This window comes from Carcharodon carcharias, chromosome 26 (assembly GCF_017639515.1).
Source record: "Carcharodon carcharias isolate sCarCar2 chromosome 26, sCarCar2.pri, whole genome shotgun sequence".
NCBI classification, from domain to species: domain Eukaryota; kingdom Metazoa; phylum Chordata; class Chondrichthyes; order Lamniformes; family Lamnidae; genus Carcharodon; species Carcharodon carcharias.
In genome coordinates, this window is record NC_054492.1 from 25,435,901 (window position 1) to 25,451,684 (window position 15,784).

Genomic DNA, 15,784 nt, shown 5'->3' on the forward strand with positions numbered 1-15,784 from the left:
CACTTTTCATGAAACTTAATTTCCATCTCCTTTGTCATCCAGGGAGCTCTGGATTTGTTTGTCTTACCCTTCCCTTTTGAGGGAATATACCTTGACTGTGCCCAAACCATCTCCTCTTTGAAGGTAGCCCATTGTTCACTACTGTTTTTCCCACCAACCTTTGGTTCCATCAATCTGGCCCAGCTCCATTCTTGCCCCATTGAAGTCTGCTTTCTGCCAGTTGATTATTCTTACTCTGGATTAACCAATATGCTTTTCCACCATAATCCTAAACTTTATGGTACAATGATCACTGTTCCCTAAATGTTCCCTCACTGTCACTTGGTCTACCAGGCCCACCACATTCCCAAGAACCAGGTCTAGCAGTGCCTCCTTTCTTGTTGGACTGGACACATACTGCTGTAGGAAATTCTCCTGAACACAATCTAAGAATGTCTGTCCCTGACTGTCCCTTACACTACCACTATCCCAGCCTATATATGGGTAATTAAAGTCCCCCATTATAACTACTCTACAATGTTTGCACCTCTCTCTAATTTCCTTGCAGATTTGTTCCTCTACGTCCTTTCCACTAGCTGGTGGTCTATATACTATATCGAGCAATGTAATTTCACCCTTCTTATTCCTTAACCCTAACCAAATCGATTCTGTCATTGAATCCTCTGACACATCCTCTTTCTTCAGTACTGCAATACTCTCTTTAACCAAAAACACCACCCCTCCTCCTTTTTTCACTTTCTTATCTTTTCTGAACACTTTGTAACCAGGAATATTAAGCACCCAGATCTGCCCTTCCTTAAACCAGGTCTCCATTATCGCCACAACATCATAATCCCACAAGGCAATCTGTGCAATCCACAATTTTATTAACTATACTCCTTGCATTCATATACATGCAGTGTAACCCTGATTTAGACTTCATTACTTGCTCCCTTACACCAACTCCATCTATTAACTTACTATTCTCTATTTTAGTGTCATCTGCCTTTCCCAACATTCTGTGCACCCTGGTATTACTTTCTAATATTCTCTCCTCGTTCCCACACCCCTGCTAAGTTAGTTTAAACCCTTCCCAATAGCACTTAGCAAAACGACCCGCAAGGAACTCAGTCCCAGCTCTGTTCAGGTGCAACCCGTCCAGCTTGTACAGGTGCCATCTCCCCCATAGCCAGCCCCAGTGCCTCAGAAATCTAAAGCCCTCCCTCCTGCATCACCTTTCCAGCCACACATTCATCGGTCTTATCTTACTATTTCTGTATCACTTGCACGTGGCACTAGGAGAAATCTGGAGATTACTACTTTAGAGGTCCTGCTTGCTAATTTTCTACATAGCTCCCTAAATTCTGATTGTAGGACCACATCTCCTTTCCTACCTATGTTGTTAGTATCAGCGTGGACCATGACCTCTGGCTGTTCACCCTCCTCCACAAGAATGGCCTGTAGTTGTTCTGTGACATCCTTCACCCTAGCACCAGGAAGGCAACAAACCATCCTGGAGTCGCATTGATGGCCGCAGGAACGCCTGTCTGCTCCCCTAACTAAAGAATCCCCTGTCAGTGCTGCCCTTCTGCTCTTCCTCCTCCCCTCCTGTACAGCTGGGCCACCCCTGGTGCCATGGGCTTACCTCTTGCTGCCCTCACCGATATCCAGAATGAAAAACTGGTTAGCGAGCGGGATCTCTGGGGACTCTAGCATTACCTGCCTGTTCCTCTTTCTCTTGGACTGCCTGGCGGTCACCCATTCCCTATCTGCCTGCTTGCCCCTAACTTGTGGTGTGACCACCTCTCTGAATGTGCCAGCCACGTAGTTCTCTGCCTCACGGATGCACCTCAGTGACTCCAGCCGCTGCTCAAGCTCTGAAACACGGAGCTCAAGCTTGTGCAGCCGGTGACACTTACTGCACATGGGCTCGTCTGAGAAGTGTCCATGACTCCCCATGTGTCACAGGACAGGCATTCCAGCTTGGCTGAGCTGTCCTGCCATGCCTTAGCCTTAAACTGCACTTGCTAGCCTACAGTGGCTCCCAGTTAAGTAATGTCTTGATTTTAAAATTCTCATCCTTGTTTTCAAGTCCCTCCGTGGCCTCATCCCTCCCAATCTCTGTAACCTCCTCCAGACCTACAGCCCTCTTAAATTGCTGCTACTCCTCCAATTCTGGCCTCTTGCGCATCCCTGATTTTAATTGCTCCAACATTGGTGGTTGTATCTTCAGTTGCCTGGGCCCTAAGCTCTGGCATTCCCCTCTTAAACCCCTCCAACTTTCTATCTATCTCTCTCTCCTCTTTTAAAATGCTCCTTAAAAGCAACCTCTTTGACCAAATCTTTGCCCTAATATTGCCTTATGTGTCAAATTTGGCTATAGGATGCTCCTGTGAAGCACCTTGGGGCACTTTACTACATTAATGTTCATGTATAAATGCAAGCTATTCTTGTTGAATCATTGTAAGATCCTTTTGCATGTAATTATTAATGAAACTTTGTTTTTTCTAATTAGAGTGAGCGTACATATGAACAGATGACTGCTGGTGTCCCAATGGTGAAAGGTGAGATCAGTTTATCTTGTTAAGTACTTCTGTAAATCATGACCTTGTATCATTCTGTTGTGGTCAAGTATTTTACATTTGAAATAGTCAGCAAAGAAATGCAATGTTGGATAGACAACTCTATAGGGATAAATCTGAATTTATTTGCATATCTCACTTGGTTTAGCTAGGCTGCCATTCTTCAGTGTGTAAATGTGAAAATGATGTATGTAAGGGAGTGATTCTTAAGCAAAAATCTTGTTTTGGGACATGGTGTAAATATCTCAAGGTCCCTATATTTGTAAAGCCCCTGCCTTACCTTGGAGCTTAATGCCCTCAACCTCAAGTGCTACCTGTACATTCACAAAAAATGCTGGAAATACTCAGCAGGTCAAGCAAAATTTATGGAGCGAAAAAACAGAGTGAAAGGCTTTGATGAAAGGTCATTAACCTGAAACGTTAACTGTTTTTTCTCCATAAATAGGTGCTGCCTGACCCACTCAGTGCTTCCAGCATTTTCTGTTTTTATTTCTGATCCTCTGCATCAGCACTATTTTGGTTTTGTATTAGCGTTTTAGTCCTTTGGTTGCTTTGATGCTCCTTTATCAGTATCTGAGTTATGAATGGTTAATCGTGAGTGTAGAGATTGAGCAGTGATAATATTTCAAGATTTTGTTTCATTCCAAAATGATTTTGTGTATTTTATGTTGATTGTTCAGGGAAAGCAACCCTAACTTTGTTTAGGTTATTGTACTTGTAATTTCAAGTAACCTTACTTTTTTTGATTAATTCTAAGTTTGCCATTTGTTGCTGAGCTTAATTAAGTGCGCTTTAATTTGTGTTTATCAATATGTTCAGCATTATCTTGTGCTGTCTCAGGTGAAGTGCTGATATGTGAATGGACTGAAATAATGACAGGTGGTCTCTGAAGTTATCTGTCAACTAGTTGCTGGTTGTCCAAATTCAGAAAGGGCTTAAATGTTTTCAGACTTCTATTGCAAAAGCATTTTTAAAGCACATCAGAAGTTTCCATCTGCATTCTTTCTGATACAGTACTTCAATTTAAAATGTATTTTTTGGCAATTGTCAAGGAATCACTGTGCCCCAAGGATACACCTAAACTCCTATCTCTAAAGTTCAACACCTAACTGCATCTGCACCCACACCCACTTTGCTTTTAGCTAAGTTCAATCCCCATGAGCTCTTCAAGTGAGATTGGCAATGAATGTCCAGTTAGGTATGGCGTAGAATAATACAGCAGATAAGAAAGCCATTCAGCCCATCAAGTCTGCACAGGCTTTTCTGATGAGCAATTCAGTTAGGCTCACTCACAGGTTCTTCTCCAATTTATTCAAGTATTTATCCAAATACCTTTTGAAAGCTTATTGAATGTGTTTCCACCACCCTTTCAGCAATTGCATTCCAAATTCTAACCACTCGTTAATTGTAAAGGAAAAAATAGTTTTGTTACATGTTACCTCTGATCTTTTTGCAATCACAATAAATCTGTGCCCTCTGGCTTTGTCAGATTTTGTTTGATACTTCCGTGCAGTCCCTTCACTCATTAGACTACATTAAAGGCACTATAAAAATACAACCTTACAGCCAGCAGACAATATAGACTTTTTTATCTCTTGAAACTGGGTTAAATTTGAACACAGATTCCAAAAGGGAAGTGTCAGGCTCCAACCTGCTGCAGAATCATGATTCCCTGAGAATTAATTTGTTGCCTAATGATGGTTTTGCTTCAGTTTATTTTTTTTTGAAGAAAATGTGTAATGAGTTCTTGGCACCCCTTCTGGGCTAATGAAATTCAGTGCAAATTAGGTTGTTTCCTCATGGTATAAGATTATTATTATTATTGTTTAATCTTGGGTGCACTTTATATAGCATTGTACTGCTCATTTTAAATGATACATTTGTCTGAATATTTGGGAGCAGATTGAGTTACTGAAGAAAATGGCTCTGTGGACACTGAAATATTTGTTTTATGTTTCATTTCCTGTAAAAATTTAGTGAAAGAAGAAATGACTATTAAGCAGGCCAGCTTCCCTGGTACAGAGTTACAGGTAATTGCCTTTGTGACTTATGTATATGAATAACTTATAGTGGCAATTATGTAAAAATTTACTGTCTTGAGTATCCTTCATTTTAAATTTTAAAAAGAAGTTCGGATGTTTCTGTCTTTTTTGCTGATCTTGAAGGATTTGCCAAGTTTCACTGAATGAGGATGTTGAATATCAATGGAGAAGATGGCCATTAATCCCAAGATGATTTTAATAGTTTACCTGAGGGCGTGGATAATGGTTGTGTGGTAGGGATTTGAGCAGTAGATTCCTGGATGAACTGCAGTTTCGAAGAGAGAGGGAAGGGAAGGAAATGCTAGAGAAGCCGATCCCCGAGGCTGGCAAAATTAAAACACGGTCAGGTTTTGCAGCCCCTCGAAACTGGGTCTGCCTTCTGCGACACGCTCAGGGCTCATAAGTACTTTGGAATGACTTTGGAATAAATTGATTGTAGTTGCCAATATTTTGGGGAGAATTTTCAGCTCGGCGAGCGGGGGCGGGGCCTGCTCGCCGAGGCGTAAAATGAGGCAGGGGTGACATCAGGCGCGTGTCCCGATGTGACTGCGCATCATTTAGATTTTCATTTCGGCGGCTGGCTGTGTGCCCGCTGAACTGTCAAAGGCCAGTTAAAGGCGATTAATTAACTAATTAAGGCTATTGAGAAAGCTGCCCGTCCAACCTTAAGGTTGGTGGGGGTGGGAAGGCGAACAACCCAGGCGGCCTTCGCATTTTTCATGGAACTTCATCCATGGGTGGGGTGAGGTTTCGTGAAGGGTTTATAAATCAAATACGTTTTGTCATTAAAGGTCATTGACATGTCCCAGATCATGTGACACTGTCACATGAGGGGACATGTCTTAAAATTTTTTTCTTTTTTAAAACTCATCTCACCTCCTGTGAGATTTCTGTGCTCTTTTGCGTGCATGCGTGAAAGAGTGCACTCCCCCTCCCACTGCACAGGGAGCGCTCAGGGCTTCTGGGTGCGCGTCACGCTGGGCGGGCGTAAAATGGCGGCGTGGACCCGATCAGCACCCGCCCGCACAGCACAACACCCCCCCCCCACCCCCCCAACTCTCCTTTGCTTCATTTGACTTTGTGGATTCTTTTCAAGCCCCACCTCCCACATTGAATTGGCCTCCTCGAGACGAGCAAATAATTATGAAGATGTACAGCAGGGCTTGTCCAGACCTTTCGCATTAGGGTCCACATTTCAATTTTTTTTCCTTGTTTAAGGAGCTGATGAGGGAATTTCTGAATGTTAAGGCTTGGCACATTAAACATGAACTTCAAGAAAAAAGTTGAGGGATGAAGAGCAGAAGCAACTTGCTGAGCAAAAATAAAGCAATGTCAAACCAATATATTGATAATTTGAAAAAAAGAATTATTAATAAAAAATGATCGTTGGAGTGCGAGAGGGCACGGGAATTTAGGCTGACATTTCTGTGCAGTATTGAGGGAGCGACGCACTGATTCAGGTGTAGCCCTTATCAGGATAGGAGCAGCTAAGGTTTCAGCTCTCTTTATGTTCTGATTCGGCTGGTGAAGCTGGTGATTTTTGTTGAGTTAATTTTTTGGGGGAAGAATTTGTTCAGATTTGCGGTGCAGAGTTTAGGGAACAGTAACCACTTTACACGATGGGTTTACATAACAATTAACCTTTATATCAATCCAGTTTCTTGCTGTGCTCCTCAGAGTATATAAATAATCCTTGTTGCATTTTCTCTGCTCAAGCACAATTCTCTTGCTACAAGTGTTTACACTTCAACATTTGCGAGAGAATTAGCAGACTGAGTCACCTCCAATGGAATAAATGGTGTTTGTAACTTTCCTCCTTAATTTGTAGTGGAGGTCATGTGAGGGTAAATTTATATATATCAAGGACTACTTTAGTGGTCATTCTGAGGGTGATTTATACCCTGGAGATGTTCCCTCTGTCCTTGTAAAGGTCTGAAAAGGGAATAAAGGTGAGCTGAGACTGATATCAAAAACCAATCAGTATTAAAAGATTTTAACAACCTGACTTATTAAAGCTGAAGGAATCCCATACTCTAGTTAATATAAATGCTAAACAACAAGGTAATTAAGTTCATTCTACTGTAGTTTGATGTTTCAAACATAACTTGAGGCTAGATCAATCTGCTACGAAGATATATCTTTCCAACATACAACTATCAGAACATTGGACCCAATTGACTAAAAGAATGATTGCCAATGGTGGGACGGAAGGAGAGGAGGGGTGCCCAAGGGACTAGAATGTGACAAAAAGAAATTCCATTTGGGGGCTGGGGGTGAAGAAGTTAGTACTGACACAAACATTCCGGTTAGGAAGTGCATCATTGAGAGGTTAGTACAAGTCAGTGCCTGAAAAGGTCATAAAATGCTTTTTTTAAAAAAAAATTACTATTTTGCTTTGTAATTACTAATCTGGCCAAAATCAGATTCTCAGAAATTATTTTGTTGGTGAGCAGTTTTATTATTTTATTGTAAAGGATAAGCTTATCTCCTGTTTTTTTTCTTAAGAATTTCAGGTCCATGGCATTGCTTCTATAATTATTACTGACTAAAATCGACAAATTAGCGTTTCAAAGTCTAGTTTAGTTTATTGCGTTTAGTAACGGTTATTTTGATTTTTCTTGCAGCATTCTTCCAAATCGGCAGCTGCACCAAGTGACGTTTTACTACCGGGTCAAAGCACATCTGATGCAAGTGAAAATTTGAAAAAGGACTTGGAGATGACGAGAAAAAGGTTGGAGATGGCAAGGAAGGAGATAAGCAGCCTCAAGCTGGAGCTGTCAGGAAGGAATAAACATTGTGAAGTCTTAAAGGACGAATGCAACCGTGTGAAGCAGGAATCGGAAGAGCAGATAAAACAGCTGGAGGATGCTTTAAGTGAAGTGCAGAAGCGAATGTTTGAATCGGAAGGAAAAGTGAAGCTCCTGCAAGCCCATGTCAGCGCCCTCAAGGACCACCTTTCGAAACAGGGGTCTGCAGGAAACAATCGTGTGGTGGAGGAGCTTAAAAGTCAGCTGAGGGATGTGAAATCAAAACACGGGGAAGCTTTGGCAGAGGTGGAGAGGCTCCAAAACCAAATAAAACTTGGTGTTTTATCAATACAGGAATCGGCTGAGGTTAAGGAAGTGGATAGGTACAAGGATGAGGTGAGGGGTCTTCAGGAGGCTTTAACTACAACAGAGCAAAAGAAGCAAGAAGCGGAGGGAAAGTTGATCGGAATGGAAAATGAACTGAAGAACATGAAAAAGAAGATATTGCAGTGCGTACCAGCTGAAGAGTTGGAGAATATTAGGAATTCATTCATCAAGAGTTTGGAAGAGAAGGAAAAACAGGTGGTAGAAGAGAGGGATAAGTATGAACGAGCTCAGAAGGAAGTTGTCCAACTGCAGAAGGGCCTGGAGAGAGAGAAGGCTCAGGTAGCTGCATGTGTGAAGATTGAGCAGTATCAGTTGTTAAAGAGCTCCTTTGACAATCAGAGTGGGAAGCTATCTGATGTAGCCCAAAAGAAGCAACACCTGCAAAAGGAAAATGAAGCTATTCAACAGGAAAATGTTCATATTAAAACCGAATTGGAAGACTTGAAACATAAGATTCAAGCAGAGCATGTACCTTTGAAAACACATGATAAGCTAAAGTCTTCAATGAACGAAGCTGTTCAAGAACTGAACAAACAAATTTCTGAGTTGTCACAAAGATACAAGGAGGCTTTGAAAGAAACAGAAAGGTTGAATGTTGAGAAGAATGCAATAAGTGAAAATCTGAATCATGTGAAGACTTGGTATGTATCTCCTGAAAAGCACGAGGAGGAAATAACGACTCTGAATTCCATTGTTGGTAAATCGAAGAGGGAGTTGGAAGAACTCAACCAGAAATACAGCCAGGCACAACAGCGGGCAGAAAATATAATCAAAGAACTTGCAACCTTGAAAGACACTTTGAAGAATCAATATGTGCCTCTGGAAAAACATGAGGAGTTAAAAAAGATGTTGAATACTACTTCAGAAAAAGCTGCGTTGGAATTATCAGCAGCAACAAAGCAATGCAGTGAAGTGCAGGGTGAGATGGCAAGAGGTGAACAAGAAAATAACCAGTTGAGAAAACAGCTAATTGACCTTCAAGATCAAATGCAAAGAGAGTACATAACCCTTCAGCAGCATGAAGCAATGAAGACTACCTTGAACACCAAAATGGAGGAACAGCGGAACAAAGTTGATGAGACTCTGCTGAATTACAAGAAAACTCAAGAAGAAACAATTGAGCTTCGCAAAGAAAAGGAAAACTTGTTGAATGAGTTTCACATACTACAAGAATCCCTCAAGTCGCAGTTTGTTCCTGTGGAAAATTATGAAGAGAAGCAAAATAAATTTAATGTCACTTTGAAAGAACTGAAGAAGCAATTGGCAGATAAGAGTCAGGAATGCTCTATATTCCAGGAGGAAGCCAAGAAGTACAAGAAAGAGACTGAAGAGCTGAAGAAAACGGTTGGGCATTTGGAAGAAAACTTGGAAAAGCATTACATTTCCAAAGATATATACGAAGAGATGGAAAGCAAGTTTGTTAATGGTATGGGTGAAAAGGATGAGCATGTGAAAAAAGTGATGAGGAAGTATGCAGATGTTGAACTGCAAAGTGAACGATCACAGGAGGAAAATGCCAGGCTGCAATCTGATATCCAGGCATTAAAAGAGAGAATACAGTCACAGTACATTCCTGTTGAAGAGTTTGAGACAATGAAAACATCACTGAATAACAGAGTTTTGGAGCTGCAGGAGGAAAAAGAGAAGATGAAGAATTCTTGTCTACAGGAGCAACAAAAAGTAGAAAACTTGCAGCTCCAATTAGACAATCAGAAGAAGAGTTCTCTACCACTTCTGCAGCATACCCAGTTGAAAGAGAAGATGGACATGGATATTGTTAGGCTGAAGAACCAATTGAATGAAAAAGAGGAGGAATTGAAAGGAAAGGTTGTAGAGCTTTCCAAGCTGCGAGCAGATACTGAAGCCATGAGTAGCACAATTACAGAACTGAAAGCGAGAGAAGTGTTTGATTTATCAGAGCATGAAGCAGTGAAGAGCTCATTAGAGGTTCAAATAAATTCATTAAACAAAGACTTGGCAGAGTTGAAAGAGAAGGAGGAGCAAATGTGTACTGAAGTATTACGTGCCAAAGAGAAAGAGCTATCAGCAAAAGATGAAAAGGAGACTTTCCAATCGAGATCCTTCAGCTTTGAACAAGAAATTAAGGAACTTAAAAATAAATATGATGAATCCATGGCAACGATCTGTGACCTACAAAAAAGTATTCAGGAATCTGCCAAACAAATTGAGGCTAAAGATAACAAGGTAGAATAAAAGGAATGGTGGCTTGCATTAACATTTGGGCATGGGGGTGGGGTTGGTGGGTGGGGTTCCTCCTTGGCAGTCAGCAGTTAGTTTATGTTTCAACAAGACGTTTTCACTTGGGAAGTCCAAAATTGGAGGCCATAGATATCAGGTAGCCACTAATAAAACCAATAAACAATTGAAGACGAATTTATTTAGCCAGCGAATGGTTAAAATGTGCACCTTGATACCACATGGCTGAGGTGAATAGATGTGTTTAAGCTGAGGGAAGCTACGTAAACATGTGAGGGAGAAGGGAACAGAAGGATATGTTGATAGGATGAGATGAAGTAAATAGAGTGGGAGGAGGCTCATGCAGAGCTTAAATAGTAGCAGAGACCAGTTGGACCAAATAACCCCTTTCTTTCCTGTAAATTCTATTTATCTTTGTCCTTCCTGAACTGACACACTTTGTTTTTAGGCCAGGCAGTTTCATGCTGAACAAATATTAACATTACCAAAATAAAATTACTGAAACATTGGGAGTAATTGAGACCACATTGTTGCTTTGGAATACTGCAGGAAAATTGATTCTTTGCACACGATAGGATGTTAACTGCCTGGTGAGAGAAAGGGGTTTCACCCTCCTGTAACGGTTGTTGTCTTGTGTGCAGTGAGTGTGTATGTGTTTTTCTTAGCTGGTCTGTTTGCACGTGTGGTAATAGTGCTAAGCTAAGGAAGATGTTGAGGTGCTCAGCAAGATCATCTTTCACCTAAAGGGACAATGTGTGGTTTCAAGTTGCTAAGATGCCTGGGGAATAAATTGAGGGAAGAGTAAGAGTATGTGTTGAATGAAATGGTCATTAATTATTTTTAGATGAGTTTCCAAAGCATTTTGCCTCCACTTTCATATGAACTCAATCAGTCAGCATTACTTTTCATGTTTGCAATTTGAGTACTTGGAGGAAAAGGTTGTTAAACCCAACCATATTTGCAATTTATTCCTTGTTTCTCAACTCCCATTCCAGAGATTTGAACACCATCTAGGCTGACACACACTCCCAGTACCAGTACTGAGGGAGTGCTGCACTGACGAAGGTGTTTCCTTTCTGACGAGCCACTTAGCCGGGGTCCTGTCAGCTGCCTTAAGAGATGTATTCCATAATGCTATTCGAAGAAGAGCATAGGGGTCTCCTGGGTGTCCTGGCCAATATTTATTGGTTAACATCAGTTTAAAAAAAAAATGACCTGGTCATTAACCCACTCATTATTTGGGGGAGTTTGCGGTGTGCAAATTGGCTGCCTCGTTTCCTGCATTATCACGGTGATTGCACTTCAAAGGTACTTCATTGGCCATGAAACACTTTAGAATGACCCGAGATTGTGAAAGATGCTTATAGGCACAAGTCTTTCTTTCAGCCCCAGTGAATTGTTCAAAGGCTTTCAAGTGTATTTGATTCCAAATCAAACCTAGACCTCTCCTTCCCCTCTGCCTTGTGATATGAACCCTTGGTATGCAAAATGACAAAACTGTAATTTTTTCCTCCCTTTCATAGATAACTGAGCTGTTAAATGATGTGGAGAGGCTAAAGCAAGCTTTGAATGGCCTGTCGCAGCTTTCGTATTCTGCTAATAATCCAAAGAGACCAAGCCAGCAGCTGGAGGCCCTCCAGGTTCAAATCAAAGATCTGCAGCAACAGCTGGCTGTAAGTTGACCACAGTTTGTTCACATGTTCTGTTCGCATCTTCTCAAAATGTACAGAGCACCCAGAGAGATCCCTGCATATTAATTAGGTGCTGGCAAACTCCTTTGGAGTTGGAGTAACTGTTGGAATTGTCTCCCGAGGAGTTCCAGTTCTTGCATGTACAATGCTTTTTCTTGCCACATAATTGGTTGTACCTGTCACTTCTGCATAAAGCCCTGTTTTGTATAAAAAAAAGACTTTGTTTATTAAGTGAGCTGAAGTGACAGAGTGAAGTTTTTGAAAGATTCGTGAGTCTCAAAAGGGCCAAACGTTTACATCTACGCCTGAAAATTTATAAGGCTATCAGACAAAAATGGGGCTAGCCCACCCATGAGAATAAGCTTAGGGAGTGTGAATACCATCTCCTGAACTACTCCAAAGACATTCAGACATAATCTAGTTATTCAGTTGGATGACGACCAAGTTATTAAACTCAATCACTCCGGACAATGGACCCCGGCTGAAGGGCGCTTCTCCTTAAATCTAATCACTTTAAACAATGGTCCTGAAATGAGTTTGTTATGACCAAGTTTGGTAACTTGCTAGTTTGTGAAGGAAGGTCATGTGACAGCAAGCTAGTCCTTTGTGAACCGACACACTGACTTCCAGCATCAGAGGGAAGAAAGATCACGAGCTGGTGACAGCAAGAAGACAACTCGTGGCCCCTTTTCTCTCCCTTTCCAGCCAATCTGCAATGTGCCCTGCCTGTATTCTGACCAGTCAAACACCACAGGCAGCATCTTTAACATAAACCAAGCAGCTGCTGACTCCAGAAGAAGAGACGGAAATCATCCTTCGACATATAAAATCATCTTGATGCAGAATCTGGAAAGATTGTCAACCCAGTCTGAACCTGTCCAAGTCATCTATATACACGATCCATATATAATTGACTTTCTTTTGGGACTCATAAACCATTCACCTGCCCTCCTTTTTAGTAACTTGTGTGTACGTGAACCTCTTGATTGTTGTGTGCATGAGAGTTGGAGTATTTTTTTAAAGATTATTTTTGCATACCGGGTGTTAAGTTCAATAAATACTGTTTCCTTTTCTTTTAAAACTTACAAGAAAACCTGTCTGTGGGTGCCTTTTACAGTCACAGCACTTAAACAGTTAAACACTCAAAGCATACACTCTCTGGAAAAAAATCACCTGTCGCAGTCAACTGAGAGGTGAAAAGAGATGGGAGCCATGCTACCACTCCTCTGCCAGCTGTAACTTTTTAATTAAGACTCCGATAATCTGAAAGTTTGGGTTAACTCGCATTCAAACAGTCACTAGGTAATACAGAACTTGAATATTGCTGAAGAGCGAGGCATGTTTTTAAAGTGCAGCATGACTCTCTCCTCAGTAATATTTAAATTGCTTACTTTGTATGCTGACTGCAATTTTAATTTGTAGCAGCAATCTGCCTCCAGTACATTGTTTATTTAAGTCATAAGGATGTAACTAAAATCATTAAATTTTAATCAGCTTGCCTCCTAAGGTGTTACATTTCAAATATTGAATGAATTAAACAGTGCTTGCACATTTTCAGAGCCTGGAGTTAAAGAGCAATTAATCTTTTTCTGGTATTCAACTTGATGTATAGCAGAGGAATATCAAATTTCTGTAATGCATCTTCTGTACCTGTTCAGAATGTGTTGCAGGTGAAACGTTTTGGCCCTCCCCCAGGATCACAGAATCTTACATGCACTAGAGATTAGAGACAATCTCCCTTAGCCAAGTGTTGCAGGAATAATTAAACGGCACTGAGACCTCATGCTGCTGTTGATGGAGATTTAGCGTGAGTGCTTATGGGGAAAGCCATCGAGCTAGTGCGTGGCCAAAATCTCTCCATTCACGAGCATCATTGTAAAAGATCTCCAACAACTGGAATTTGAGTACGTCCTGTTGCGCTTTGTCAAGAGACTGGGACAGTACAGGAGTGGAGAAGACTCTAGCCCCAGAGCTGACATCCCTCAATTGGCACTCCAAATATCTCATTACTGCAGCACTGAGGGAGTGTTGCATTGCTGGAAGTGCTGGCTTTCAGATAAAGCTTTAAACCGAAGCCCTGTCTGCTCTCTTGGGTGGGTGTAAATGATCCCATGGACACTGTTTGAAGAAGACAAGGTGTCCTGGACCACATTTATCCCTCAACCAATATCACTTAAAGACCGATGATCATTTTTAATCACATGGTTATTTGTAGGATCTTGTTGTGCTGACTTGATTACGTTGTGTCCTGTGATATGACTGACTATATTTTGGCTATTAAGTGCTGTGGGACATGCTGAGGTTATAACAGGTGCTTTCAAAATGCAATCATTATTTATATGCCTTTCCCAGTGTGTCCTTTTCTTTACTCTCGTGCTTTCTCTCGCCTCTCTTTCTCTCGCCCCTCCCTCTCTCTCTCGCTTCTCTCTCTCTCGCCCCTCTCTCTCTCGCCCCTCTCTCTCTCTCCCGCCCCTCTCTCTCTCCCGCCCCTCTCTCTCTCCCGCCCCTCTCTCTCTCCCGCCCCTCTCTCTCTCCCGCCCCTCTCTCTCTCCCGCCCCTCTCTCTCTCCCGCCCCTCTCTCTCTCCCGCCCCTCTCTCTCTCCCGCCCCTCTCTCTCTCCCGCCCCTCTCTCTCTCCCGCCCCTCTCTCTCTCCCGCCCCTCTCTCTCTCCCGCCCCTCTCTCTCTCCCGCCCCTCTCTCTCTCCCGCCCCTCTCTCTCTCCCGCCCCTCTCTCTCTCCCGCCCCTCTCTCTCTCCCGCCCCTCTCTCTCTCCCGCCCCTCTCTCTCTCCCGCCCCTCTCTCTCTCCCGCCCCTCTCTCTCTCTCCCGCCCCTCTCTCTCTCCCGCCCCTCTCTCTCTCCCGCCCCTCTCTCTCTCCCGCCCCTCTCTCTCTCCCGCCCCTCTCTCTCTCCCGCCCCTCTCTCTCTCCCGCCCCTCTCTCTCTCCCGCCCCTCTCTCTCTCCCGCCCCTCTCTCTCTCCCCGCCCCTCTCTCTCTCCCGCCCCTCTCTCTCTCCCGCCCCTCTCTCTCTCCCGCCCCTCTCTCTCTCCCGCCCCTCTCTCTCTCCCGCCCCTCTCTCTCTCCCCGCCCCTCTCTCTCTCCCGCCCCTCTCTCTCTCCCGCCCCTCTCTCTCTCCCGCCCCTCTCTCTCTCCCGCCCCTCTCTCTCTCCCGCCCCTCTCTCTCTCCCGCCCCTCTCTCTCTCCCGCCCCTCTCTCTCTCCCGCCCCTCTCTCTCTCCCGCCCCTCTCTCTCTCCCGCCCCTCTCTCTCTCCCGCCCCTCTCTCTCTCCCGCCCCTCTCTCTCTCCCGCCCCTCTCTCTCTCCCGCCCCTCTCTCTCTCCCGCCCCTCTCTCTCTCCCGCCCCTCTCTCTCTCTCCCGCCCCTCTCTCTCTCCCGCCCCTCTCTCTCTCCCCGCCCCTCTCTCTCTCCCGCCCCTCTCTCTCTCCCGCCCCTCTCTCTCTCCCGCCCCTCTCTCTCTCCCGCCCCTCTCTCTCTCCCGCCCCTCTCTCTCTCCCGCCCCTCTCTCTCTCCCGCCCCTCTCTCTCTCCCGCCCCTCTCTCTCTCGCCTCTCTCTCTCTCTCTCTTACCTCTCTCTCTCGTCTCTCTTCTCCCCTGCTTTCTCCCCTGCTTTCTCCCCTGCTTTCTCCCCTGCTTTCTCTCCTGCTTTCTCTCCTGCTTTCTCCCCCCCTTTCTCCCCCCCCCTTTCTCCCCCCCCTTTCTCCCCCCCCTTTCTCCCCCCCTTTCTCCCCCCCTTTCTCCCCCCCTTTCTCCCCCCCTTCCTCCCCCCTTCCTCCCCCCCTTCCTCCCCCCCTTCCTCCCCCCCTTCCTCCCCCCTTTCTCCCCCCTTCCTCCTCCCCTTCCTCCTCCCCTTCCTCCTCCCCTTCCTCCTCCCACTTTCTCCTCCCACTTTCTCCCCCCACTTTCTCCCCCCACTTTCTCCCCCCACTTTCTCCCCCCACTTTCTCCCCCCCATTCTCCCCCCCCATTCTCGCCCCCCTATTCTCCCCCCCCATTCTCGCCCCCTTTCTCCCCCCCCTTTCTCCCCCCCCTTTCTCTCCCCCCTTTCTCTCCCCCCTTTCTCTCCCCCCTTTCTCTCCCCCCTTTCTCTCCCCCCTTTCTCTCCCCCCTTTCTCTCCCCCCTT

At 44.2% G+C, this 15,784-nt stretch overlaps 1 protein-coding gene across 5 annotated transcripts in view; it reads left to right on the plus strand.

Annotated features, from left to right (window-relative positions):
- Nucleotides 1-15,784, plus strand: part of uacaa (uveal autoantigen with coiled-coil domains and ankyrin repeats a) — a 189,780-nt gene that overhangs the window by 166,184 nt on the left and 7,812 nt on the right. For all 5 annotated transcript variants that reach the window (XM_041175068.1, XM_041175072.1, XM_041175069.1 and 2 more), the window contains 4 exons: nt 2,495-2,543; nt 4,539-4,591; nt 7,228-9,942; nt 11,478-11,627. In XM_041175068.1, coding sequence (XP_041031002.1) covers nt 2,495-2,543; nt 4,539-4,591; nt 7,228-9,942; nt 11,478-11,627 — 2,967 coding nt within the window. The remainder of the gene's footprint in view (nt 1-2,494; nt 2,544-4,538; nt 4,592-7,227; nt 9,943-11,477; nt 11,628-15,784) is intronic.